Source organism: Pipistrellus kuhlii, unplaced genomic scaffold (genome assembly GCF_014108245.1).
Source record: "Pipistrellus kuhlii isolate mPipKuh1 unplaced genomic scaffold, mPipKuh1.p scaffold_m20_p_11, whole genome shotgun sequence".
Taxonomy (NCBI): Eukaryota; Metazoa; Chordata; class Mammalia; order Chiroptera; family Vespertilionidae; genus Pipistrellus; species Pipistrellus kuhlii.
The window spans coordinates 21,187,265-21,214,009 of NW_023425416.1; the positions used below are offsets into that span (position 1 = coordinate 21,187,265).

Here is a 26,745-nt window from a genome sequence, read left to right on the forward strand (position 1 = left end):
CCGGGCTGTAGGAGAGAACCTGAGAAGGTAACAGAAAAAGAGAAGAAACATATTCTCTACACTAAAGGTACAAAGGGCCACCCTGAGGTCATTCCTCCTATTTTTCATTTGTATAAACAGTACTTTTCTTTTAATAATCCTAATGAAACATGGGCTATAATTATAAAACAGAAACTCAAAATACTATCTTCTGTAAAAACCTCCGAATTATCTATAAGTAGTGTTTAACAAAGTTTGTAACTAACTATTCAAGTCAGTAGCATTTATTGCAATCTTAAGAGGTATAAAGGAGTTTCTGTTGTTTCGATAAAAGCCTACAACCTGAGCTGCCTCTCCCTAGCACAGTGTGCTTGGGAATGACACTTAGCATATCCCAGAGCTTCAATTTTCTTAGGAAGGAATAATTATACCATTGGGTAGTTATATCCTCCCAACAATCAACACTAAATAAATATAAATTACATAAATTGAGGTTAGGGGGGAAAAATCCAAGAAACACCTAAATGGTTATCTCATCCAATCACTAGTCCATTGATAATCTTGAGGGGATGGGGAGGAGGCAGACAAACAAATAATACAGTGAGATAGAGTATTAGAGTAAGTCCTATTAGAGAGCAACAAGGCACCAAGAGGGAAAAGGCAAGGCAATCCCCAGCCCTTAGGAGTTGAGAGCTAAGATAAGCACTATCTACACAACAGCCCATTTAATCCTCACAAACACTTTGCAAGTAGGTATTATATCATGTGACTAAGGAGGAGACTGAGGCTTAGGAAAATAAAAATCTTAACAGCTACTAAAAAGGCAGACCCTACATTTTCAAGGATATTTACGTCTGGCTGCCAACTAACTCATTAGCAACTAAACTGGAAAACAGCTCATCTTTCAGATCTTAAAATGCAAAATAATGTCCAACCTTAATATATTTTTATTTGTGTTTTTTTTTAATGCTTAAGAAAAGAATACTCAACCCTGTTCTCACATAAAACAGTTATTCTTGCAAATATTGTTCAGCAAGCAATTTTAACTTTGAGCAGAACATTTAGAAATAAATATACCTTAGGATGAGCAGGGAAATCACTTTGACACATTATGGAATAATCTTCCAATGTCAATGTTCATTCTCCTTTTGGTCCTCCCAAACCACATTAAGAAAAGCCCCCCACCCCCCCAAATATTTTGCTCTCTCTCAGCTATGGGAAAGGAATGTTCACAACTGTTTTTCATTAGGATATGTGCTGCCCACTTCCAATGACAGGAATGACCTTGGAGGGTTTTTTCCCATCTCTAGTTCTCCGATGGTCCATTTGTCTATCAACCAACACATATTTATCTAAACCTTGAGACACGCAGGGAGTGTCTTCCCATTCCAGCCCCACTGGAGGAAGCTGGGAAGGAAAAGGACTTTCTGGAGTAAACTGCTCAGGCTGTAGCATCATCCAAAGACAACATTTAAAAGACATGTTCTGGCACTTGAAAATGAAATTAAAAATACCAAGCTGTTATCTCTAAGGAAAACAACCAAAATTAACAGCATATAGCCAGGAAGCCAAGTAGAGAAACATGTGAGTCTACAGCAGGAGGCGAGGGGGCACAGTAAAAAAGCACACAAAAGAGATGCCTCACTTACGTTTTTCATCATCAGCATGCACCAGAGACGCTGCCCTTGACAAAACATCCAACGGTGTCTCCATTCCTGGTTGGAGCCTACGGGGAAAGCAGGAGAGAGAAATACAAGAATTTAAACAGAATTTGAAGGACATTTTTGGAATTCTGGTCATTCCCCAATGGAATGATTCCCCCATAAAAATGCAAATCACTCTCCTGAAGATAAAATTCTTCCCATTCCCCATTCTGGGAAGACACTGCACAGAGTAGGTTCAGGAGCCCAAGAGAAAAGGGTTAAATTCCATTCTGTCCAATGAGCTAAACCTTGCCAATTCCAGGAAGCAGCTTGTGTCAGAACTAAAAGAAAGGAGATGGTGAATATTCATGCCCATGTAAATTGTGCTTATAAATGTTTATGTGTGCGCGTAATAACATGCCTGTACAGACATACCCAGTAAAAACTGAATTTTCAGAAGAAAGGCAGCTCTATGAACATAGCATTACTACCAGCCTGAGATTTTTGTTGTTGTTGTGGTGGTGGTGGTGGTGGTGGTGGTTGCTGGTTTATTAGTTTTAACAAAAATTACTAAGATTGAACCTCCTTTAGCTGAGAGAGACTCTGCATGACCATGCAGCTTAATGTATGCAAGTGTATTCATCACAAGTTGTAGGTGGATTCCATCGGTGAGTCAATTGGCATTTTGAGTCCAATAGGAATCTTTATTTTAAAATGTCATGTTTTGGCCCTGGCCTCGGTTGCAGGTTCAATCCCTGGCCCCTGTTGGGGTACATGTGGGGGGCAACCAATTGATGTGTGTCTCTTTCACATTGATGTTTCTTTCTTTCTTTCCCTCTCTTTCTCTCAATGATTAACAAAAAAAAAGATTGTGTACTGTAGTGTTTGTACTTTCACCACCACCTAGCACCAATTTATCTAGCACCATATTTCTAAAAAAATACCTTAACTACATCCCGTTAAAGATGCTCAGCACTTAGTCAGCATTCTTCAGCATTTACTGAGTACCTACTATGTATGTGCAACTACAAGATGTAGCAAAGCAGCTTTTCTTTATAATATTTATACTGCAAGCTTCCAAAGAAAGAGCATCTCTTAATCTAGCAATGTGATTTCACTCAGTAAACATTAAATATCTACCAGGTGCTGAGGCAGGAAAAATGAACACAGCCCAGTGGGTGCCTTCAAAGAGCTTTCAATCTGTTTAGAAGACATGCCTACAAGAAATCCAGTGAAAGGCAGTATTTTTCCAAAGTGTTGTGCATTGGATGTTCACATGATATATGAAAAAAAAAATTCTATGATAAATAAGTTTCAGAAACACTGGAATAAACTAAATTAAGCCACTTTTTTTCCTTCCTGTGCTTTTGATATGCTTCCTGCTATGCCTTACACAAGTGGCAAAGACAGTGTGGATGGCAGCTCTATGTACTTGGAATCTCTCAAACCTCTGGCCATTCTTTTAACCTCAAGCATCTCTTAGACAATACTTAGGGAAATATAAGGCAAAATGTGCTCTGTGTCAAACAGCCCTACAAACTAAGTCCCAAAGAAACAGATGAACTCTGAAGGGCTTCGATGAGAAACAGCCCGAGCCGAGCCTCTGAGGAACACTGACCGGAGCACTCCAGAAGGAAGAACATAAGCAGAATCCAGTTAAGAACACGTTGCCCAAGTCAGCTAGAAAAACAAACTGGGGATAGGAGGTAAGAGTCCAGGATGGAACCATATCCTAGAAGGATTGATAGCTCTGACAGGTTTTGGGCTTGACTTCTGCATGCATTATGGAGCCACTGAAATCTCAGAGCAGAGATATAACTTGCTCATCTAAATGTTCTGTGCAAATCATTCTGGTAGCACTGTGCAGAATGGAACAGAGCCATTCTAAAGAAAGGAAAGCCAAAGGCAGGGTGGGTGATCTGAAAGTACAGCTCTGTGGTCCCACCGGTGTGGTTCAGTGGTTGAGTATCCACCCAGGAGCCAAGAGGTCATGGTGCATGCGCGAGTGCCCGGGCTGTGGGCTCAATCCCCAGTAGGGGGTGTGCAGGAGGCAGCCAATGGATGATTCTTCTCTCTTGATGTTTCTATCTCTATCCCCCTCCCTTCTTCTCTCTCTAAAAAAAATAATCAACAAAAACATATTTTAAAGAAAAAAAAGATACAGCTCTGAGGCATGCAGAAGGTAATGGGTCATTCTCATGGCAGCAGTGGGGAGGAGGCAGCAGAACCCACAGGTTGCAAAGTCTCAAGTTGTGAGGGGAGTTAAGGTGAGGAAAGATTAACTGGGAGGGTCATAAACCAGTCAATTTCTTCCTTTTCAGAGACAAGGAAGGATGAGCAACGTCAGCAGTAAAAGGAGTGATACTCACAGTCCTGATCTTCTGAATAAGATAGGAAAAATCACCTCCTATGAGTAAGGATTTGTAAATTTGTTCAAAAGGGGAGAAAGCAAACAAAGGTTTGAAAGCAGCAGACAGACAGGAAAAGGTCTGCTGAACTCCCAAGAACTCAGTTAATATTCTTCTTACCTAAGCCAGCTTCCTATTCAGGCAAGATTTGAGTTTAAAGTTTATTTTTATTTAAGTAAATAATCATAAGCATTCTACTCCTTAATGAAGTATTTAGACCCCAATTCTTTAATTTCCCCATTAAGTTTAAGGACAACACTTACAAAATTCCAAATCCAAATAGATACATATTGATAGTAACATATGCCTTAAGTATATACACAGAAGTGTTATGCATAGAAGCAAAATAACAAAGTATAAAAATATCAAATGACATACAGAAGGAGACCCAGAATTCTAGCATTGCAGAAGATTAGATACTGAAGTTTGTTCAGAATCTATGAAATCTAAACCCCTAAGCAACTTACGTTCAAAGTAGGTAGCAGATAAGAAATTAGGTATTTGAGGTTCAACTGCAAGGCACCTGCCATCTGCTGCAACCTCATTAATGAAACCAACCGATTTTTATTACACAATTATTCTGAGTTCAGCCAAGTATTCAATACAGGTTGAAGAGAAGATATGATCCCTGCTTTTAAGGAGTCACAATCTTGCTTGTAAACCTAAAAGATGTGAAAGCGGCTAACAACAGACAAACGTAAAAGGGCACGACAAAAGTTTAAATATAATTTATATCCAAAATGTGTATTGTGTAATAAAATAGAGATCAGTGTCAATAAGTGGTTATCTTGTGAACATCTATTCTTAGGTGGTGTGCATGTATACCTGTGTGTGTGTGTGTGTGTGTGTGTGTGTGTGTGTGTGTACCTGTGTGTTTCAAAAAGCCACATTTAAGTTTCCTTCCCCAGTTTTAGCATATGCCTTAAGTATGTTAGCATCATAGAAGATTAGCTATTTAAGTTTATTCAGAATCTATAAAATCTAAACTCCTCTCTGACCTGTGGATCACACTGTGTTTCCTAGGTGCAAGGAAGTACTGCAACAAGGATCAACAGCCTGAGGAGAGGCACAGAGGCAGGAATGAGAGGCTGGGACTAGGAGACACGCCAGCCAGTAAAAACCGAACACCCTTGTTAAGAAGCAGAAGCAGCTAAGTTTGGGTGAGCATGGTGTGGACTTAGGAAGGAGCTGAAGGCTACCCAGACAAGTCCACGCTTAATGTCACAGGCAACGGGCAGGCTGGTCCCTGGGCAGGCTGGTAATATGATGTCAAAGACATTTCAGTTTAGCAGTTCTGGGAGGATGATTTGACTTGAGGGAGAGAAGTGGGGAGTCACTGGAAGCAGATCAGTGAGGAGGCTTCTGTGGGAACCAGGTGTGCGATAAGGACAATAGGGCTGGTAATAATACAATAAAACAGGTGGGAGATGAAGACCAGGGACTAGGCATTATCTAGCCACAAAAGTCATAAGCAAATAAAGGTGAAAGATAACAGTAATTTGTTTAAAGTCTTCTGAATTTTATGTCTTGTACAATATCACAGCCCAACAAACCCAATAAAATATGTTAGTAAGCCCTGGCCAGTGTGGCTCAATGGATGGAGTGTCAGCCTGCAGACTGAAGGGTCCCGGGTTTGATTCTGGTCAAGGGCACATGTGGGCTCAATCCCCAGTATGCGGTGTGCAGAAGGCAGCTGATCAATGATTCGCTCTCATCCCTGATGTTTCTATCTCTCTCTCTCTCTCTCCCTTCCTCTCTGAAATCAATAAAAATATTTTTAAATTATATATATATGTGTGTGTGTGTGTGTGTGTGTGTGTGTGTGTGTATATATATATACATATATATATGTAATGTGGCAGAAAAAAAACTATGGTTACAGTATTTGATGAACGATCACACTATATTGAGAGGCAAATTAGCATCATGGCTATATGTAAGAGGATGATCTTTGGATACCAATCTTTTAAATGAGCTCAGCCTCTCTCTGTCTATGTGACCCTGGGAAGTAACTTTACCTTGGTTTCCTCATCCATTAATATTACCTCCCTCATATGTTAGGATTGTTATGAGAAGTGAATGGGCTTTATATGTATTAAAATTATTTGTCAAAATATAAGCAAATATAGTAAATAAATTCCTAAATGACAGTAAATCTATTTTTAAAAAGACAGGGCACTGGCCACTACTTTAGAATAATCTGGGAAGATTTCTCTGAGGAGATGAATGAAAGCTGAAACCTAAAGGATGTGAAGGATTAACATTAAGGGGGTAAGGGGGAGGACAAATAACATTGGGAAGGGGGGGGCGGGGAATCCAAATCAGGCCAAAGCTAGACATGTGGATATGGAGGAGTGCTGTGACCTGACCACAGTTCAGGGAGCCGGAGGAGAAGACAGGAGGTGAGGTGGGAAAGTGGGCAAGGGCGCGATCATGCATACCCTGTAGGGCACAATAAAGCTGAGATGGTATTCTAAGCCAATGAGAATGGTTTGAATAGTTGTAAGCAGGAGTGACGTGTCTGGTTTATTTTATATCCTTTATGAACCATAAATCATCCACTACCTTTTGCAAAAAGATTATGCAACATCCGGAAAATAAATCTAAGTACATCCCAGAAGTCTTTTCATCTCTGTGATAGTTTTTATATTATGAGATCAGGATAACCGAAAAATACAATAAACTCAAAATGCTAACTAACACCTGGACATAGTAACCAAGTGAGAGGGATGTGCTTCTGGAAAAAGAAAGCATGTATCTGTAAAGGTGTTATACTGTACTGAAATCCATTTTTGCTCCATGGTTAGAGCAAAACCACTTTCTTTCATGGTTGTTGTCAACATGAATATTAGTCACGATGACTAGAACATACATTTTGTTTTGTAATTTCTTTTTCCAGCAACAGTCATGTGTTTTCTCTGCCAGCCCACCTTCCTTTCCTCAGACTCCCTTATCTTTAATACTATGTTCTTTCAAATAGCTTAGGGTTGAGAATGAGAGAACATTAGGTATCAATTCTAAAGCTACTAAAACTTAGGGCCATTCAGTGCAAATGACATGCTCAGCTATAAATCTGAACTCCATTATGTTGGCCTTCCACAAAGAACGTTCCAATTATGAACAACAAGGGGACAAGGGCACCTATCTGGGGAACAGAAGTATGGACTGTATTAGGCTGTATTTTTTTCAGGCAAGGGAATGGAAATTCAAGATATATATGCAAGTGTTCCAAGGAGATTTCCCAAAGTGAAAGCTACAGCACCACCAGGCTCGCCTTATTGCAGGTTCTCCTAGTAACAGTGGCTAACTACAGTATAATTATGAGAATATAGAAGCTCAATGCACAAAATTCGTACACTGGGGACGCGGGGGGTTGTACCTCAGCCCAGCCTGCATCCTCTTGCAGTCCAGGACTCCTTGCTCCTTGGCGCCTGCCTGCTTGCTGCTCCTTAGTGCTGCCGCCCCACTGCTGCAATCACCAGCCTTGAGCCCAGCTTCTGGCTGAGCAGCACTCCTCCTGTGGGAGTGCACTAACTCCCAGGGGGGCAGCTCCTGCATTGAGCATATGCCAATTGGTGGTTAGTGCACATCATAGCAACCGGTTGTTCTGGTCATTCGGCCAGTCGCTTAGGCTTTTATTATGTAGATGAGAACCAATGGGTATAGAGAGAAGCGCATTCAAACCTCCAGATGTTCCTGCCACACTATCACTTGGCCAAAAGCCAGAATCAGGAAGACATCACCCTCCAGTGGACTCTTCAGAATCCCTAATTCCCGTTGGCCCTGTCCCTTCCCTCTATCTCCCCCCATCAGGACCACCTCCCTGGGCTAATCCAATGTGGTGTCGTTAATAAAGTACAACCACAGGACAAGCTTACTTGTATGAACTAGCACAGGGTGTATGACCCTTTGGACTGTTAACCTGTTAACCGGGGAGTTCCCTTTTTAATTACACAACCTGTAACTGGCACGTACTCTTTCACTAGGACGTGTCAGTACGTCACACCCGGAGGACGTAATTTCATATTATTATTATTTTTTATTTATACTTAATTAAAATAAATGAAATATATATTTTTTTCATTTATTTATATATAAAGCACAAAGAAAAATACAAAATTACAAACAAATAGAAAAGAATACCAACAAAAAAATGGAAACATCGAATTAAAAAATTATAAATTTTACAATTATAAAGATTACAAAAATATATACCGTCCCTCTCAGGGCGCAACATATATTTCAAGGACGTATTCATATGTCCTACCCGTTCCCGATATTGTTTACATCTGACGTATTTATAGGTCCCGCTCGGTTAACAGGTTAAGAATTTAGAGACTTTCATTGGGTATCTCCTCTCTCAGAACCCCAGAAGCTCTCTGAACCCCATTTTCTTGGAGGGGTTTTTATGGAGGCTTCATTATATAGGCATAATTGATTAAATCACTGGGCCACTGTCCAGTGAATCAACCTCCATCCCCACTCTATTAAATACATAAAGAATATCCAGAAAAGGAAAAGGAAACTTACTGCCCTGGAGTGACTGGCACCGAATGTGGCCACAATGTGTTCAATTTGGCTAGCTGTCCATCTCAGCGAGAGGAGTTAAGTGAACTAACATCTCAGACCAATCATCACCAGATTCTGGTGGCCACAAGCTAGCCTAGCTTCCAGCACAGAAGGTAGATGTGCATTAACATCCTCCTCACTGTTCTTCCCCACAGGGTGTCCTAGCTGCTGCCCCCTGTATTTTTGCAACACACATTCTTCTTATAAACACCCAATTCTCAGATCATCCTCTCTGTTCTTCCTGCTAAAAATATCTCCCATTTGTGTAAGGCTTTTTTCTTCTCACACTTTACCCTGTTAAGTCAGTTGAGCCAGGACCTGACTAAAGTTTGAGCCCTACCTACTTCAACACTGTCACTCATTCAATCAACAATAAATCAATGAAAGCCTATTTTGTTCTAGGCTTTGCTCTAAATGCCTACCACTAAATGTATGGGCCAGTCATTTGCCCTCTCCAGACCCAAGTTTCCTCACTTAAAGAAAATCATAGTAACCCTGCCTATTTCACAGTTCACAAGCTTGGCGTGTGGGTTGAATGATATAATGAAACCAAAATTGCCTTGTAAACTCAAGTAAGAAATGTATGTTCTCGCCGAAACCGGTTTGGCTCAGTGGTAGAGCGTCGGTCTGCGGACTGAAAGGTCCCAGGTTCGATTCTGGTCAAGGGCATGTACATTAGTTGCAGGCACATCCCCAATAGGGGTTGTGCAAGAGGTCGATGTTTCTCTCTCATCGACGTTTCTAGCTCTCTCTCTCTCTCTCTCTCTCTCTCTCCCCCTTCCTCCTCTCTGTAAAATATCAATAAAATATATTTTAAAAAAAAGGAAATGTATGTTCTCACTCTATCACTATCACCATCTTATAGCTGTACAGCACATACTTTTCAAAAACACACTCACATAAATTACCTCATTAGATTCTCACTGTGTGCTGACCAAATACTATTATTAATATCCTTCTACAGCTGAAAAACCAACGTGCCAAAAACGTAAGTGACTTCTTAAAGGAGTTAAGCCGGGAATCTATTGAATAAGTCTCCTCACTCACCATCGAACGCTATTTTTACTATTCTTAAGCGGATTTTCATAAAGTGCTTTTAGAGAAAAGCACGGTGATTTAAGTTATCAGAACAACAACAAAAATAACCTTTCCCTCAGCCACCAAGGCAAGGCAGCCAGTCTGTGCTCTTTTTCTTACACCTCGAGACATGAATCAGCAATAGTCTGGTAGTTTCTAACATAAGCCAAGGGAAGCAAAGCCCTCTCCTTTCAGGCACATGAAAACCATGCCTTATTTTACTTCCTTTGAACAGAGTCAGGCATGGAAACACATGAATAGTAACCAAGACAGGTAAGAAAATGCTCACACCAAGACAGCTGATGGTGAGAGTGGGGCAAACCATAGACTGCGCAAAGCTATCGGATTCCTGGGGCCGCAGCCACACAGGAACAAACGTAAGGGCCTAAGGACTTCAGGCTCCACAGCTCAGTGCTAAGAAGGATTGCTTCTGCTTAGTCCTGCTCAAGAAAACCTGTTAACCTGTGGTAGATAACAGTTAAGGTGCACAAGCAAGGTGTCCAAGAATTCAACTTAGCTCTGATACGATCTACCCAGAGACGGAATCAGGTCCCAGAGGTTAAGGACTCAGTCCCACAAGACTGCCCTCCACTTCAAGTTGTTACCTGTGCTTCTGAAGACTAGCTCTAAATACAATAGGTTCTCACAACCCCCGACCTGGGTTCAGTTAATTTGCTAGAGTGACTCACAGAACTCAGAAAACATGTTACTTACTAGGTTATTGTAAAAGCAGCAGCCAGATGAAAGAGATTAATGGGATGAGGTATGTGGGAGAGGGGCTCTCTGTCCTGAATTCCCTAGTGTTCACTGACCCAGCTTTCTGAACCTCATCTTCTTGGAGGGTTTTTATGGAGACCTCATTACATAGGCATAATTGATTAAATCACTGGCCCACTGTCTAGTGAATCAACCTCCATCCCCTCTCCACTCCCCAGAGGCGGGGGCAGGAATGAAAGTTCCAACCTTCTAATCCTGTGGTTGGTGGTTCTCCGGGCAACCAGCCCCATCCACAGGTGCTTCCACAAATCACCTCATTCACGTAACAAAAGACACCTTTGTCACTCTCCACCCTGGGGGAATTCCAAAGGTTTGGGGAGCTGTGAGTCACGCACAGTGGATGACGAAATATATATGAAAAATATATTTTGGTCGTGAGTATTTATCCAAAAATACTCTTTCCATAGTCATACTACTAAAGATAGAACATAAGTCCAGCTTTCCTTATCTAGCCCTTTGCACTCCGAACCATTCTGGACATTGGCTACCAGCTACTCTCGACGCTACTTTGCAGCGGAAACGTGCATTTACAGACCCTCGTAATCACTAATAAACTGCAATGTCCCCTGAGAGGGAACATCCGAGTGATATGCTAGAATTCCGATGTCCCCTGAGAGGGGACAGCGGAGTGCAAAGGGCTAGGTATTATAAGGTTCTCCCTCCTCCCAACTGGTGGGCGGAGTTATGACATTACTGGCACTGTCACAGAGACATCTCCGAGACATTGAGCCATCAATCAACACCTGCCAAAGTGTCCTGGAGCCCACCCCTTCCTGTTCTGCCCTGGGTCCAACCCTCTCCTGTTCCTCCCCTTTAAAAGGACCCCTAGACCAGCCACGTGCTGCTGATCCTCCATGTCCAGGTGGCAGCCGGGCTGGGTCCATTCCCACTCCCGCTCATTACTGGGGAATAAACTTTACTTTAAAACTCCTTGGTGATCAGTTTCCTGCGCCTCAAACCTTACAGGTATGTACCAGGCATGAGTAAGTAATTGACCCATATTGCCATCATCTGAAGCAGCATGCCAGGTTCAATGTCAGACAGACCTGGCCAGATTTCACTCATATCCAATTTCTTACTTTTACACTAGGGGTGTCGAACTCAATCAGAGAAGGGGCCAAAATCTAAAATCCAGCCTAAATCGCGGGCCGAATGGTTTACTGAACAGTCATAAACTGTCATTGTGATTGAAACGCAGCAGAGTGCAGTGATGACAGCGCAGTGCAGGCCACATTGCAAGGCCTGGCGGGACGGATTTGGCCCGCGGGCCTTGTGTTTGACACATGTGTTTTACACGTAACCATTCTTGAAAATGCATTTTGAAGGCCAAATGTCTAAAAATCTGAACAATACATCCACATTCTATGCCTACTTCCAGAGAATTGTGTGTGTGTGTGTGTGTGTGTGTGTGTGTGTGTGTAAAATCCCTAGTTGGGCTTCTTTCAAGTGCTAGTCAACCTCAGGCATAGCCTCAGAATGAGAACCAGCTTTGTTGGCAGCCCTTCCAATAGCTTAGAACAGTGGTCAGCAAACTGCAGCTCGAGAGCCACATGCGGCTCTTTGGCCCTGTGAGTGTGGCTCTTCCACAAAATATCATGCGTGGGCGAGACTATGTTGAAGAAGTGGCCTTAGAAAAACTTTTAAAAATTTGGCTCTCAAAAGAAATTTCAACTGTTGTACTGTTGATATTTGGCTCTGTTGACTAATGAGTTTGCCGACTACTGGCTTAGAACACTAATCAACTTGGTAAATTGATACAGGTGTGTACCCTTCCCTTAATGGCCCTCCAGTGAAACGTCTGCAGGAGACAGGTAGGTCTATGGGTTGGGCAGCCAACAATCTAACTGCCAAATTGGGACACATTACGTATCAGGAACAAGGTTACATCAAGTGCCTGCCATCAACTCAGGTGCCTGCCATCAACTCAGTTCAACTCCACCTCCCATCACTTCAAGAGATGGAGGTCCCAGTTAGCTTGGGCTGAATACAAACTAACTTGTTTCTGCATGGAAACCCCTGGTGGAATGAATGCTCAATCAACTACTTTAGGTGTTCCGATGCTACAATGGCCCAAGGCTAGACTCTATGGACCTCTTCAGCCCCAGGGATCCGATATTTAGTCATCCTGACCCTGCAAAAACTAAAACCCTAGTTATCGTAAAGTGCCCTCATGCAAAAACTAAAACCCTAGTTATCAAAGTGCTCCCATGCAAAAACTAAAACCCTAGTTATCATAAAGTGCCCCCATGCAAAAACTAAAATCCTAGTCATAAAGTGCCCCCATGCAAAAACTAAAATCCAAGTTATCATAAAATGCAGTCTGCTTTCAGTGTAAACTGCGCAAATACCTGAAAGCTGGTCCTGCGTCAGGTGAGGGCCATCTATGTAGGCTTCAAGCTGCAAAAGCAAATTTAAATTACAGCCTATTTCACGGCCTTTATGTGAGGCTGAGCAGTGCTGGTGTAAAATGCTTACTGCTGGCTGATTTCACCCATCTCCCTACAGTGTCCCCTATAAAGTACTACATGGTGGGCCCACATTGACACCATTGTGTCCAAGGAGGAAAAATAAAATTCACATCTGGACTTTTTGAGCAGACTACCAATACCCACCCTTTAGTAACACTGCTGTCAAATAATAACTGTCTTTTTTTCTATCTCCTATTTAGGCTATTGTGAATCTGTCTCATTTTCAAGACCTCAGCCTTGTACAGCACCACATAATAAGAGAAACTCTGGAATTTTTATTTACTCTGGATATGTTTGTTCTTGCCATTTGTTTGATTTGGATACTCAGACTTTCCTATTCACAAGTTAGCGTGGTGCCTCATCCTCTCGGGAACTTATCACCCCCAAGAAGGAGATACATGAATTTGCATCATAGTCCAAGCTGGCAGACTTCCATAATACTCCAGGTCTAACTCTCCACTGTTCCCAAATCTCAACCATCAGCTTAGTGAGAGCCTTAAACCTTCTAACCCATGACACGCTGTATCATTAGGAAGCGCTCCAGTTCTCCACATCAGTAAATACAGTCAATTCTCATTATTCACCGTAGTTATGTTCTATAGTCTCTGTGCACACTGAATTAGCAAACACTGAGCCATTACTCCTAGGGGAAAGACAGGGTTAGGTTCCTGCAAGCCTCTGGTTACAACATTTTTGTCAACTGATCAATACATAATCTTGTTTTATGAGTGTTTCTATTTAAAGACACCTTATTTGATATCTGCTGTTGATTCATTAACACTGAACTCCGGGCCAACCGCATTATAACTCATGCCTGGACAAAGCTTATCTAAATGTGCTTCTTTTTTATGTAAGGCACAGCACAGCCTTCTTGCTCTTAGGAACACATAGCACTTCAGTATTATGCTTTTTAAACAGCAAAACTGCCAACAAAAAGCCCCCAAATGAGAAAAACATGGCACTCAATAGACTGCAAAAGCATGCTTGCTTACAGTATGAGAGTTGAAACAAAGAGGCAGAGCATTGTTTTGTTCAACTGAGGCTGGGAGCATGCATTTTACATTTACCACTCTGAGTATGTGCATGTATGACTGCAAAAGGGTTGCAAATCCTGTTTTGGGAATCACAAAAACATTTTAGTAAGTAGACAGATTCTCAAATACGAAGCCCACAGAAAATGAGAATGAGGATCAAGTGTATGTTTATAACATCTATATCCCAGGTAGAAAAAAATGTTTCCAGTGTCAGCACCTCCCGCACACACTTCCCTCCTTTCCTACCTTGGCAGCTTATACTATCAAGATCTGATAGTCCAATTTCTAAATTGCTGCTGTTTTCATGTGGATAGATCCTAAATGGCTACCAGCTGATTGGCACACTCATTTGTCTCCACCATTAAACTCCCCCATACAGATTCAGCCAATAACTTTAAATACGACCCTTAAAAGAATTACAAATCAGCTTCAGTTCACACTTCTACAATCTTTTTAATTAAAAAAAAAAAAAAAACTTTCTCTGTCACTAGGTTTAACTGCAACAGCCTCTCTAACAAAGGCCAAAAACAGACAACTTGATATATTAAAATCTCTACAGTGTCAGAATTTTATTTACCTTAGAATTCTGCCAATGTACAGGGGTGGGCAAAAGTAAGTCATCATCATCATCATCATCATCATCAATACAATAATAAATAATACAAGAATAAACTATTGCATACAGCTGCAAACTTACTTCTGCCTACTCCTGTTCTTGACTTTTTACCGCCTGAACTTATAATTCTTATTATTTTATTGTTATATTCAAAGTTGCAAAAACAACTTTTATTATAGTTATTTTACTTATTACTTGATTAAGGCAAACTAAAAGTTGCACAGCAAAACTATCCAGGAGAGACACCTGAAAAGACACAAAGTAAAATCTTCCTTTGGATTTTTTTTTTTTTTTTTTTTTTTTGCAACCATCAGAGGTTGGTAACAAGGTGACTCCATAAGGAGATAAAAGGAATTTCCCATTACAGAGCTCTTATCAAACAGAACATTTAAAAGTGAAAGTTTTCAGTTTCATAATTATCGTGTCCGTTAAAATCTTAAGGTAAAGTCCTAGTCCTAAATCAGTTGGGGGGAGTGGCAACGACTGTGTTTATGACGCTCTCTAACGTCTTCAGTGACTTTTTATAAGTAATATAACACAAATACTTTTCAAAGCACTTTATTCCCTCTAATTCCTGAAACTCTGTAATGTGTTAGGGCAGGCAATATCACCCCCTTACAGAGGAAAATAAAGCACAAAAGGTTAAACAGAAGTAATTTTTCCTGGTCACAAACTATGGAGGTGACAAAGTCAGGATTTGAACTCAAGTCTCCAGAAGTAATCCAGAGCTGGGGTTTTTTTTGTTTTGTTTTTTTTTACACAACACACACAGTTTTGGAATGCATTCCATGGTTATTTAGAGCAGAATTATTTTTCTTAATGGTATTGGTTTGGTCAACATAAAACTTAGTTTGCATTTCCTTCTAAATAAAAAGCAAAGGCAGGCTTCCCAGAAGTGGGGTGGGGGGGGGGGGCGGCACAGCAGAGGAAACCTGTGATTAAAATTTTGCCAAAATTAAACAACAAATTGAGGGGTCTACATGGGGGAGGTGACTTTTCAGCCAGAAGTAACAGAAAACACACAGACAGACATACACACAACTGTGTCTTGAGTATGAGATAACAAACTTCCTAGGAAAGTATTTCTAAGCCCATTATTTCAAACGAGAGCACTGAGATTGAGGGATGCTCAAGTTTGAAATACAGCCTTAAGGCTGCTGCTGACCCCAGACTCCCTTTAAACTACTCCAGCTAACCCCCTCACCGTCATGCGCAGACTTCATTAGCTGCAAGCAGGAAACAATGAATGTTACAAGCCTGTGGATTCAGAGACCAGAGCAGAGTTAAAGGTTGGTCTGCCTGCCAAAATAGTATGCAAAGCTGACCTTTCTATGCTAATGGCATAATCAGCCTTCAATGTTTTTGACTTTGGGTGTTCAGAAGGAAACGTTGGCGAGCCTTCATTTTCCTCGGGTAGGCTTAGGCTTAGGTTTAGAAAAGAAAAAGAAATGTTTTCAAACTCTACACCCTGGGCGGTATGGTACCTTATAAATAAATAAAGGGGGCAACCGGCTGCTGATAAAAACTGGAAGAGCGGCCTCCGCCCCCGGCCGGCCGGCAGGCTGCTGGTTCTTATTAACCAGAGAAGGAAATGCAGCTAGCCAACAGACAGCACCGGTGATCAAAGTGAAACCGATTTTTTTCACCTTCCAGCTCAAGTAGACGAACACATGCCAATAAAGCGCGTACCATTAAGTGAACAGCGAGTACTCTCCTCCTAACCTAAGACATGTAAAGTTCTCAGTGTAATGAGCCCAAGAAGACTTGAAGCAACACAAGAAAAAAGGGAGACCTCTGCTTTTCGGCGAGGCCTGCCCTCGGTGCAGGAAGAGTGAATGGTTGGGTTTTGGGAAGAGGGAGCAGGAAGGGCGCCGAGAGGAGAGAGGCCGGCACCGGCTGCCCATCCTCAGCTCCTCCCGAGCCGCTGGCCCGGACCCAAAGGGATGCGGGGCGCCAGGGTCCCTTCCCGCCCCGCTCCGCCCGCCCCTCTCCACTCTCCGCACGCCTTCCACCCGGGAACCCCTCCAGGAGCCGGACATCTGTCTGCCTCAGAGAGCCCGGCGCTCCGGCTCCCTCCCACCCGGCGCCTCAAGTATCCCCGCCAAGAAGGAGCCGCCGCCTCCTCGCGGGAGGACGTCCTGGGTTCAGCTCCGAGCCAGCCCAACCCCGCGTCCCCCCCGCAGGCCACCCCTCACCCGGCCCGGGTCCCGCACTCACCGCCCAGCGGCTCAGGGCGCGCCCGCCTCGGGCCGGCGAGGGCCCCGTGGGAGCGGGGGCGGGACCTCCGAGCGCGCGGGGCGCACCGCGGGGGCGCGCTCCCGCACCGACGCCCCCTCCGCACACGCACACGCACGCGGGCAGCGCGCGCCCGGCCGGCTCGGCGGCGGCGGCGGCGGCGGCGGCGGCGGCGGCGGCGGACGCGAGCGCGGGAGCCCGAGGAATCCCTGGAATGAGGAGCCGCCCGCTCTCTCCGAGGCTCCGCCGGGCTCTGCAGGCCACGCCCACGCCCACGCCACGCCACGCCCACCGAGCAGGTGGGGCCGAGCCCAGGTGAGCCGGCGGGGAGGCGCGAGCCGGGCCCCGCGCGCCCGCAGCGGCTCGGGTCCCTCCCCCTCCCGCCGCGCGCCAGGGGCGGCTCGTTAGCGCCGACCGGGCCGGAGCTGGCGCCCTCGGGGACCGCACGGCCGCCGAGGGCCTAGAGCCGCGCGGGGCCCCGGGAGGAGGAGGCTCCGGTCCCAGAGAGCGCGAGTAGCCTGCGTCTCCCGCGCATCCCGTCCCCGAGGCCCCGCCGGTGGGAGCACAGCCTGAGCGCACACGCGCACACAAATGGACCTTTCCTGCGCCCCCAGGTGCCTGCTGCTGCGGGCCAAGCATGTTCCCCACACGCGGGGACCCCGTTGGCTCCCGCCCCGGTAAACCACAGCAAACGTGAGACCGACGTCCGCGGGCAAAGCCACGCTCGATGCCCATGGCACCGGGCGCCCCTTACCCGCCACGGCCCCGCGAGCGCCGGCGCGTGCCAGCAGACAGACCTGCAGCACCTCCGCTGCCCTCGGCGTCAGACCCGCACCGCCGCGGCCTCCGGCACGGACCAGCCGGGGAAGCAGCCCCGGGATGAGCGTGCAAGCAAGCCCCTCGGACGCCCGGAGCTCGGCGTTCCCGCCGGCTCGCCCGCCAGACCGCGGCGCACGCGGAGCGTCCCGGCTCCCCCAGGCGCCGACCTGGGGCACCAACCACCGCACTCCCCAGCCATACATCCCCTACTCCCCCCAGCCACACACACACACACACACCACCACCACCCCCAGCCACGCAGCCCCGACAGGCCGGCGGCCACACGTACCTGATGGCACAGGTCGCGCTCGCGTGGGGAGGTGTGCGCTCAGGTGCCACTGGAATCAGAGCGGCCGCTGCAGCCCAGGACCCTCGGAAGCGGCTCGGTATCCTCCCATTACCGCATTTTTACACGCCACTTTTCACACTCACGCACACCAGGCGTTCGCAGCGTCTTTCCTCCCCCTCCCTCTCCCAGAGGAGGAAGTCCGAGAAAATCAAAACAGTGTGGCCGGGAGGGAGCAGAGGAGGAAGGCACGGAGATCGCGGGGGAAAGAGTCCCCTCCAGCCGCTCACACACACCAGTGTTTGCTGTGTTTGCCAAACTCCTGGAGTCCCACAGCCCAGGCTGCTTTGAGAGGTGCCGGAGGGAGGGGGGAGGAGGGAGAATGAGGGGAGGAGTCGGAGAGGGGGGGAGGTGAAACATTTCTAATTGGTGCAGGTTCTTATTACAGCAGCAGTGTAGACATGTGACCACGAGAAGAAAAGGCCTGTCTTTAATTTTTTCCTGTCATTCTCTGGAGTTTAGTGGTGGGGGCTGGGGATGGGGTGGAGGCCTGATACTCCCCTGTCCCCGGCAAGCCCTCGCCCCATTGTTTTTCTCATACCGACACAATTAAGAAAACATTTGCTTAACATATCCAGCCGCTAACTTCGTAAAATAAATAGTCAGACTGGACTTCCTCCGGTTTGCTTTAGATGCTTCATGTGGCTCGCCTTCTAGGGGTTCTCAAACCTCAGGCATGGTTAGAAGCTCCTTCTCTAGGGCTTTCTCTGGGAAAGGGCTCTGCAGAGAAGGAATGGTAGCCATTAAAACAAATGCCAGCTTGCATTAATAATGTTGGGGGAGGGGGGATTCTGCTTCGCAGTTTTCAAATTGTTTTCTCCCTTCTATCACCTCATCCCAACATAGAAAGTCACAGCACCTTAACTCTTATCTCAGCCCCTGTTGGGCACTCATACTGCCATTTTGCAGTCAGATTAAATGTTTGCCTAAAACAAGTACGTAGAGGCATCACCTGAACGGGAGCCCGGGGGTGGTGGCCCCTTGTGAAATTCACTCTTCTCCAACCCAAGTGACGAGTCTGCCCAAGCACAGCTGCCCCTGGTTGCCTGCTTCCCAGATGACAATCTACGGATTAAAGCCCAGGAGGCTCCCAGTCTTCCCAAAGATTTTTTTTTTTCCTTTTTTACTTAGACTCTATTTTAGCATAAGGGGGGGGGGGGGGACCCTGAGAAAAATCATAAAGAGGATGTTGTCACCCTGCCCTATGAGAACAGTGAGTGAGGAAAGAGTGAGGACTGCTTAGGCAGATTTCAGGAAGTGTGGCAAGATAGAAAAAAGGGCTTCAGATTCAGATGGACCTGGATTTTCATCTAAACTCCACCTCCAACAGTTTAAGGACTTTGGGCATATTATCAAGCCCAGTTTTCTCACCTGTCAACCACTGAAGAGCCATTGCAGGGACTAAAGAATTAAGCTGATATTTCATGAGCATTCACATCTCCCTCCTTCTCTCTCTTCCTGCCTTAAATTCAGGACAGCTGGCACACCTTTATAAGCAAGCACCCACCTTAATCATGGAGGGATAGGAACGTGATTTGCCCAGACAATGCCAACGAATAACGACAGCAACAACACGACCGCTGCACATTTATGAAAAAGGCTCTGGGGTTTACAAAGTGTTCCCACATATCATTATCTCATTTGATCTTCATGACAACTCTGCCATCTGTATGCTGCTAAATGATTTCCATTTCGGGGTCAGGGTAGAGGTCCTAAAGCTTCCTCTTTAATTTCCATCACAGCTGAGCGCAAACCTTGCTCTGCAGATAAATCACGGGGACAGAGGCCCTTTTCTCATGGATGTGACCCGTCTTCAACCTTTCCAAGGATTAATCTCGCTGCTTCCCTGACATCAGCATCAGGATGACTTCGCTCTGGCAACATCTAAGCATAGCTGTGTTCAGTCTGGCTGTTTTGGTTGTGCTGAAGAAAGACACACTCAGGTTAATGTAACGAAAAGGGGGCATGCTATCAAGATGTGGACTGGGCCTTAACCGGTTTGGCTCAGTGGATAGAGCAATGGCCTATGGACTCAAGGGTCCCAGGTTCGATTCCTGTCAAGGGCAGGTACCTTGGTTGCAGGCACATCCACAGTAGGGGGTGTGCAGGAGGCAGCTTATGGATGTTTCTTTCTCATCAATGTTTCTAACTCTTTCTTCCTCTTCCTTCCTCTCTGTAAAAAATTTTAAAAAAAAATTTTTTTTAAATGTATATATATATTTTAAGATGTGGACTGGAACTGGAACGTGTCCAATACATAGACTATTCACACAATGGAGTTAGCAGCCTAAACAAATGATTTTTAGTTTCCTACAATAATAGGGATGAATCCTGACAATATTAAGAGGAAAACAAGTTAAGTTCCAAAGACTGCATACAGCATAATATACTATTGGTAATGTGAAAGAAAAAAAAGAAAGAAAGAAAGAAAGAAAGAAAGAAAGAAAGAAAGAAAGAAAGAAAGAAAATTGTAGGAAGGCGGGCACCTGCAATGAAACTGTATAAAAAGAAAGTAAGGGAATGATGATGCAGAGATTTAGGATGTGGGTCATCCAGGGAGGGGGGCTCCATAGGATGGATGAGATGGAATCATTTGGTTAGATGTAGGTTATTGTCAAGGTCTTAGTTTTTGGGTGGTGGCTTCACAAGTTCACTATTTAAAATAAATACTTAAGTGATATTTGCAAAACAATGTGAATGCCACTGAACTATACACTTAAAATGGTTAAAATAGTAAATTTTATGTTATGTATATTTTACTACAACAATTGCTCCTCAGCCTTTTGGCTAAGATCAAGTGTATATATAAGGAGCTGAAGGGAGGAAATGGGCAAATTCCTAGAAAAAAAAACAACTATTACTACTTAAGTAGCTAACTACAAAAATAAAAGCAGGCTGTGCATTGACTACTGATAAGAATGTATTTCACACCAAGGATTCTGTAGATGCACCAGAAGTTGATTTTTAAAAACTAAAAATAATCTAGAAGGAGAAACTAGATTGGCCCTGAGTTTATCACAATCGAAGCTGAGGGATGTGTGCATGGGGATTGTTATACTGTTCTGCCTTACTTTTGTGTATGTTTAAAATTTTTCATATTGAAACATTAAAAATAGGAAAAGAAAGTTCAGAGGGCAGAAGGATGCTCTGTGGATCATTATTCTGCCTCTTCTATAGGCCACAGGTCATTGGCCAGTCTCCCTCTCGGTTTCTCTGTGCCTCCTCTTCATCTAATCTTTCTCATCTCTCTACCAAGGAGCTTCCTTGTTGCTTTGGCTCCCTTACTACTGTCCCAACTACTCCTTTTGCCTCCCCTCCCCTCACACTGGAGATTCCTTTCATACCTTTATATCTAGTTCAAATTGCCCAGAGATAGAATCCGATTATTCCCTATGACTAATCCATAGAAATGGCTGCAATCTGATCTACCTCACTGTGTGGTGTGTCCATGAGGCTCCATGAAGTCAGCCATGGTCCAGTGGTGAGAAATGGAGGCAGGAGGGAGAGGCAGACTTACAGGGTATATAACATAGCTGCCAGCGAGCAGGGGTGTGACAGCAGCAAGATTGATGTGACCCATGCAATTACCCCTGGAAGGCCCGTAGGGGTGTCGAACTCAATCAGAGAAGGGGCCAAAATCTAAAATCCAGCCTAAATCGCGGGCCGAATGGTTTGCCGAACAGTCATAAACTGTCATTGTGATGGAAACGCAGTGGAGTGCAGTGATGACAGCGCGGTGCAGGCCACATTGCAAGGCCTGGTGGGACGGATTTGGCCCGCGGGCCTTGTGTTTGACACATGTGCGCCTAAGGAGTTGAATTAGATAAGAATAAGGTATTTGCCTTTCCAATCACGCCTTAATGAATTTTAAGGATCCACATTTAGTGAGTATTGTAAAAAGGAATTTCCGTACCAAATTTCCAATCAGTAGTTTATTTTTCAATTTGTCCTCCCCATGTTTAAGGGGGGGAATAAGGGAAATACCAACAGCTGGCAATCTGAAATGTGCATAGTACTCAGATTCTTATTGTTCTCAATGCACTAACCTGTCTATAAAGAATGTCTTGTTGAAACCAGTTTGGCTCAGTGGATAGAGCTTCGGCTTGAGGACTGAAAGGTCCCAGGTTCGATTCCGGTCAAGGGCATGTACCTCAGTTGCGGGCACATCCCCAGTGGGGGGTATGCAGGAGGCAGCTGATCGATGATTCTCTCTCATCGATGTTTCTCACTCTCTCTTCCTCTCTGTAGAAAATCAATAAAATATATATTTTTTAGAAAAGAATGTCTTTTTTTACCCCATGTTCCTTTGCTTATCATGTGCTCACCTGAGTTTCTTTCTTTTCTCCCCTCCAACTTGTTCACAGAAAAAAAATGGCTTCTAGTTCAGACTCAGACTCCAGGCGTCTTCAAACTACAGCCCGCGGGCCACATGCGGCCCGCAGAGGAGTCTGATCCAGCCCGCCAGGGTTTTTGGGCAGTGAGCGCAACCGAGGTGTTACAGTAGGAATTAGTAGTTCATATAGTCCAGCCCTCCAGCTATCTGAGGGACCGTGATCTGGCCCCCACTTTAAAAAGTTTGAGGACCCCTGCTAGGGGATAGTGTGAGTCCATGGAAGTCATTTTACACCTCTGGGTCTAAGTCTCCACATCTGTGAGGAGTTTAGGTCAGATCAGGTTTGGCAAACAGGGCCCATCCTGAGCACCAGCTCTGCCTAGAGCCTCTCTTAAGAAGGACAGTGAAATGATAGCTGAGGTTTAATTGGAAAAAAAAAAAAAAAAAAAGAGTCTCCAGGCCAGCATGGCTCAGTGATTGAGTGTCAACCCATGAACAAGGAGGTTGCCACTCAATTCCCAGTCAGTCAGGGCATATGCACAGGTTTCGGGCTGGATCCCCAGTGTGGGGCATGCAGGAGGCAGCTGATCAATGATTCTCTCTCATCATTGATGTTTCTATCTCTCTTTCCCTCTCTCTTCCTCTCTGAAATCAATTAAAAATTTTTTTTTTCAAAAAGAGAGTCAAGATTGATTAGTAATGTCTGCTATGGGCAGAGAATAGGAACTGTGAACCAGATGTTTGCCTTTTTTTTTTTTTTTTTTAGCTAGAAGAACTCTAAAAACCCCTTCTAGCAATAACTTCTCTTTTTTCTCATAGAGTGAGAACAGGTGAATTTCTACATTTCTGGAGATCAAAGTAACCAGCAGAAAAACTCAAATGATGTTATTTCAGGGAGAGAATACAGAATAAGAAATGATGTAAAAATATAATTTCTAACATTTAATGAGCATGCTTCCTATGATCCCAGCACTGTTCTAAGTGCTTTAAGATGATTATTTATGCTTTATAAGAGCCCTGAGGTAGGGACTATAAATATCCCCATTTAGCATAGAGATGTTAAATAACGTGTGCAAGTTTCTTAAAGGTAATAAGGCTGCAACTAGAATTACACCTTGGCAGTCTGGTTATAGAGTCCACTCGCTTAGCTTATCGCTTCACATCAGGCATCCACTGGGAGCTTGCTGGTAATGAAGACTCTCAGGCCTCTCTCAGACCTACTCCACCAGAATCTGCATTTCAGCAAGCTCCCCAGGTGATCCATATTCACATGACACTTTGAGAAGCACTGCTCTATACCAGGTTGCTTTGTGAAAGGACATCAGCTACCGTTATTAAATACTTACAATATGCATGTACTGTGCGGAGCGTTATACTATAAAATTGCATTTAAGCCACATAAATATCCTATATAAGCCAGGAAATCCTATAAAATCAATGAATCGATCATTGTCAATATCCTGTGTGTGATGTTGTTGTGTAAGATGTTATCACTGGAGGACAGGCTACCTAGGACCTCTCTGTATTATTTCTTACAATTGCATGTAAGAATTTTCTCAAAATAAAACATATAATTTAAAAATTCTATGATGTAGGTTTTATTTTCCTACTTTTATTGTTGAGGAAACAGAGGTTTAAAGAGACTAAGGAAGAAGCCCAGTTGATAATTCGACTTAGTAACAAGTACGTACTGCCCTACTGTGTGCAGGGCACTATTCTAGGCACTGGGATACAGCCGTGAACAAACACTGCCCTGGTTGGCCTATCATTCTAGCACAGGTGGTCAGAATTCAAACCCAGATCTGGCTTGCCAAGTCCTCTACTGCTCAGATTTCAGAGATATGGTCACAGGATCGGAACATGGTAAATAATAGAACTATGAATGGTTCAAGCATTTGCTAAATTTCTAGGTAGATGTATATGGAAGCATCTAACAATGCCAGACACTCAATCAATTCCCTTCCTTATTTTCCTGGCAACTGTCTCAGAGCCCAAAAGTGAGCCTGACCTCCACAGTGACCCAACATGGATTTTACCCTTCACCCAGCTGGACAGAGTCCAGTGATGGGGGCTATTGTGCGTGGTAGTAACCTAAACCATCCACGTGTGGAATTTGATGAAGAGCTGAGCTTGAGGGCGATGTTCCAGGGCTTGAGGAGGTATCCCTTGAAACCTGTCAAGGAGTAGTGGGGAGCGTTTTTCTGAACATCAGCTCTTTTCCCAGCATGACTCTGAGTGAGTCCCCTTAAGCAAGACCAGATTTATGGCCCGAACAAATTACTCAGACCTTGGATCTCTGAGTGATATGTAACACTGACATAAAGATTGGATTTGTCCTCACCCAAGGAATTTTCCTTCAAATATATAAGAACAATTCAGCTTGGCAAGATGTATTTTTTTTTCTCAGAGACAAATTTCAGTGGGCTGGGGCGGGAGATAATAGGAGCAATTTTCCACAGAAAAGAATGTTGCAGATGCTGGATTCAAGGCCAGCCAGGACTTGGCCACAGTTAACTAGCTACTTCTCAGACAGAATGGTTTGAGTTGGTGAACCTAACAAAAGTGAGCATGTGTTTTTCTTCTGAATGTGGATTTACTCAAGAAACAACAACAGTCAGAGACAAATTCTTAGAATCGAGATGGGCACGTCTCTCTTTGCTCCAGTTTCTTCTTTTGCATTCAGCTCTTACAAACATGTGCTATATATAGGCTGGACGAAAGTAAACAAGGAAGGGAAGAAGGCGATCAACATCACTGGGTGCCAACCATGAGCAAGGCACGATGCTGAGCATTCTTGCTTGATGCTTTGTGACCCTGTGAGGAACCCATAGACGATTCCACCTACAGATGAGGAAGTGGGGGCTCACAGAGGGCAGAATATTTGCCTTAGTGCAACTACTTAAGTAGTGCAAAACCAGGATTTAAATCAGCTGGCCTGGCTCCCCACTTGACAATCTTTTTAAAATACCACCAAGTTCACCCAGCAAAGACCCCTTTGAGTCTCTCTAAACAAATCATTGAATCTACTCTCATAGACCAACACTACAATTCTGTATCCCAATTCCTGTGGGCTACCATGTGGAAGTGGAATTTACTGGGGTTCTAACATCATTTTTGAAATTGTCAAAGGGTGGAGAAGCCCTTGGCACATGAGTACTGGTGAGACTTCAGGATCAGACAGACCAGAGTTCCAACCTTGGTCCCACCATTTTCTGGCTGCATGATCCTGGGCACAAACTTGGACAGTTCCCAAACTCCCATTTTCTCACCTATATACTGGGGGTGATTTCTACTTAGAAACATGTTTGTAAAACAAATATGTACATGGAAAGACATATATTGTATAATCTCACATATATGTGGAATCTAAAATAGAAAAGAAAGAAGCTAAACTTATAGAAAAAGAGATCAGATTTGTGGTTTCCAGAGGTGAAAAGTGAGAAGAGAGAGAATTGGGTGAAAGTGGCCAGATGGTAATGTCCAGTTATAAAATAAACGAGCACTAGGGATGTAATGTACAACATGATAACTATAGCTAACATTGCTAATGGTGTATTTGAAAGTTGTTACAAGAGGAAATACTAAAAGTTTCATCACAATTTTTCCCCTCTTTTTCTCTTATCTATATGAGATAATGGATATTAACTAAACTTACTGTGGTGATCATTACACAATATATGTAAGTCCAACCATTATGATCAATACCTTAAACTTATACAGTGGTGCCTGTCAATTATATCTCAATAAAAACTGAAAAGGGGGGGGGGAAGAAAAGTCCTAACTGAATTTAAAAAACAAAAATATTAGGGTTTTTATAAGTATTAGGTACTTTAAAAAGTATATTTTATCTGGTGAGGACTGGCTTCTTGGTTCTTAGGTTCTTACATGGTGGAAGGGGCAGGAGCGCTCTCTGTTGCCTCTTATAAGAGCACTAATCCCAATCATAAGGGGCCTGTCTCATGAACTAATCACTTCACAAAGGCCGAACCTCCAAATACCATCACATTGGGGATTAGGTTTCAACATATGAATTCTCAGGGGACACAGACATTCAGTCTGTAGTAGCAGGGAGATAAATTAGGAGACCTTTACAATCCTTCAGATGAGAGAAGATGGTGGCTCAAAATAGAATAAGATGGTAATAAAGACAAGAGGACAGGTTTGAGATCTATTTTGCAGATAAATAAACTAGTTAAGGTAATGCTAACTACTATAACAGGTAACCCCCCAAATTTGTTTTTCACGTAAAGTCCAAACAGGGCCCAGTTTTTCTCAGGGAGTAGAGCATTGGCCTGAGGACTGAAGGCTGTGGGTTCAATTCTGTCAACGGTACATACCTTGTACCTCAGTTGCAGGCTTGATCCGAGGCTCTGGTCGGGTGTATGCGGGAGGCGACTAATCAATGTGTCTCTCTCACATTGATGTTCCTCTCTCTCTCTCT

General features: G+C 44.0%; 1 protein-coding gene across 6 annotated transcripts in view; it reads right to left on the reverse strand.

Moving 5' to 3' along the window:
• Window positions 1-18,258, reverse strand: part of VGLL4 (vestigial like family member 4) — a 149,397-nt gene extending 131,139 nt beyond the window's left edge. The window contains exons 1-2 of one of the 6 annotated variants that reach the window (XM_045579183.1): window positions 17,915-18,258; window positions 1,629-1,705 (exon numbers count right to left, since the gene is read on the reverse strand). In XM_045579183.1, the coding sequence (XP_045435139.1) occupies window positions 1,629-1,692 (64 nt within the window). In that variant the 5' untranslated portion in view covers window positions 1,693-1,705; window positions 17,915-18,258. The other 5 variants (XM_045579185.1, XM_045579184.1, XM_045579186.1 and 2 more) reach the window with 5 other exon arrangements.
• Between the last annotated feature and the right edge of the window lie 8,487 nt (window positions 18,259-26,745).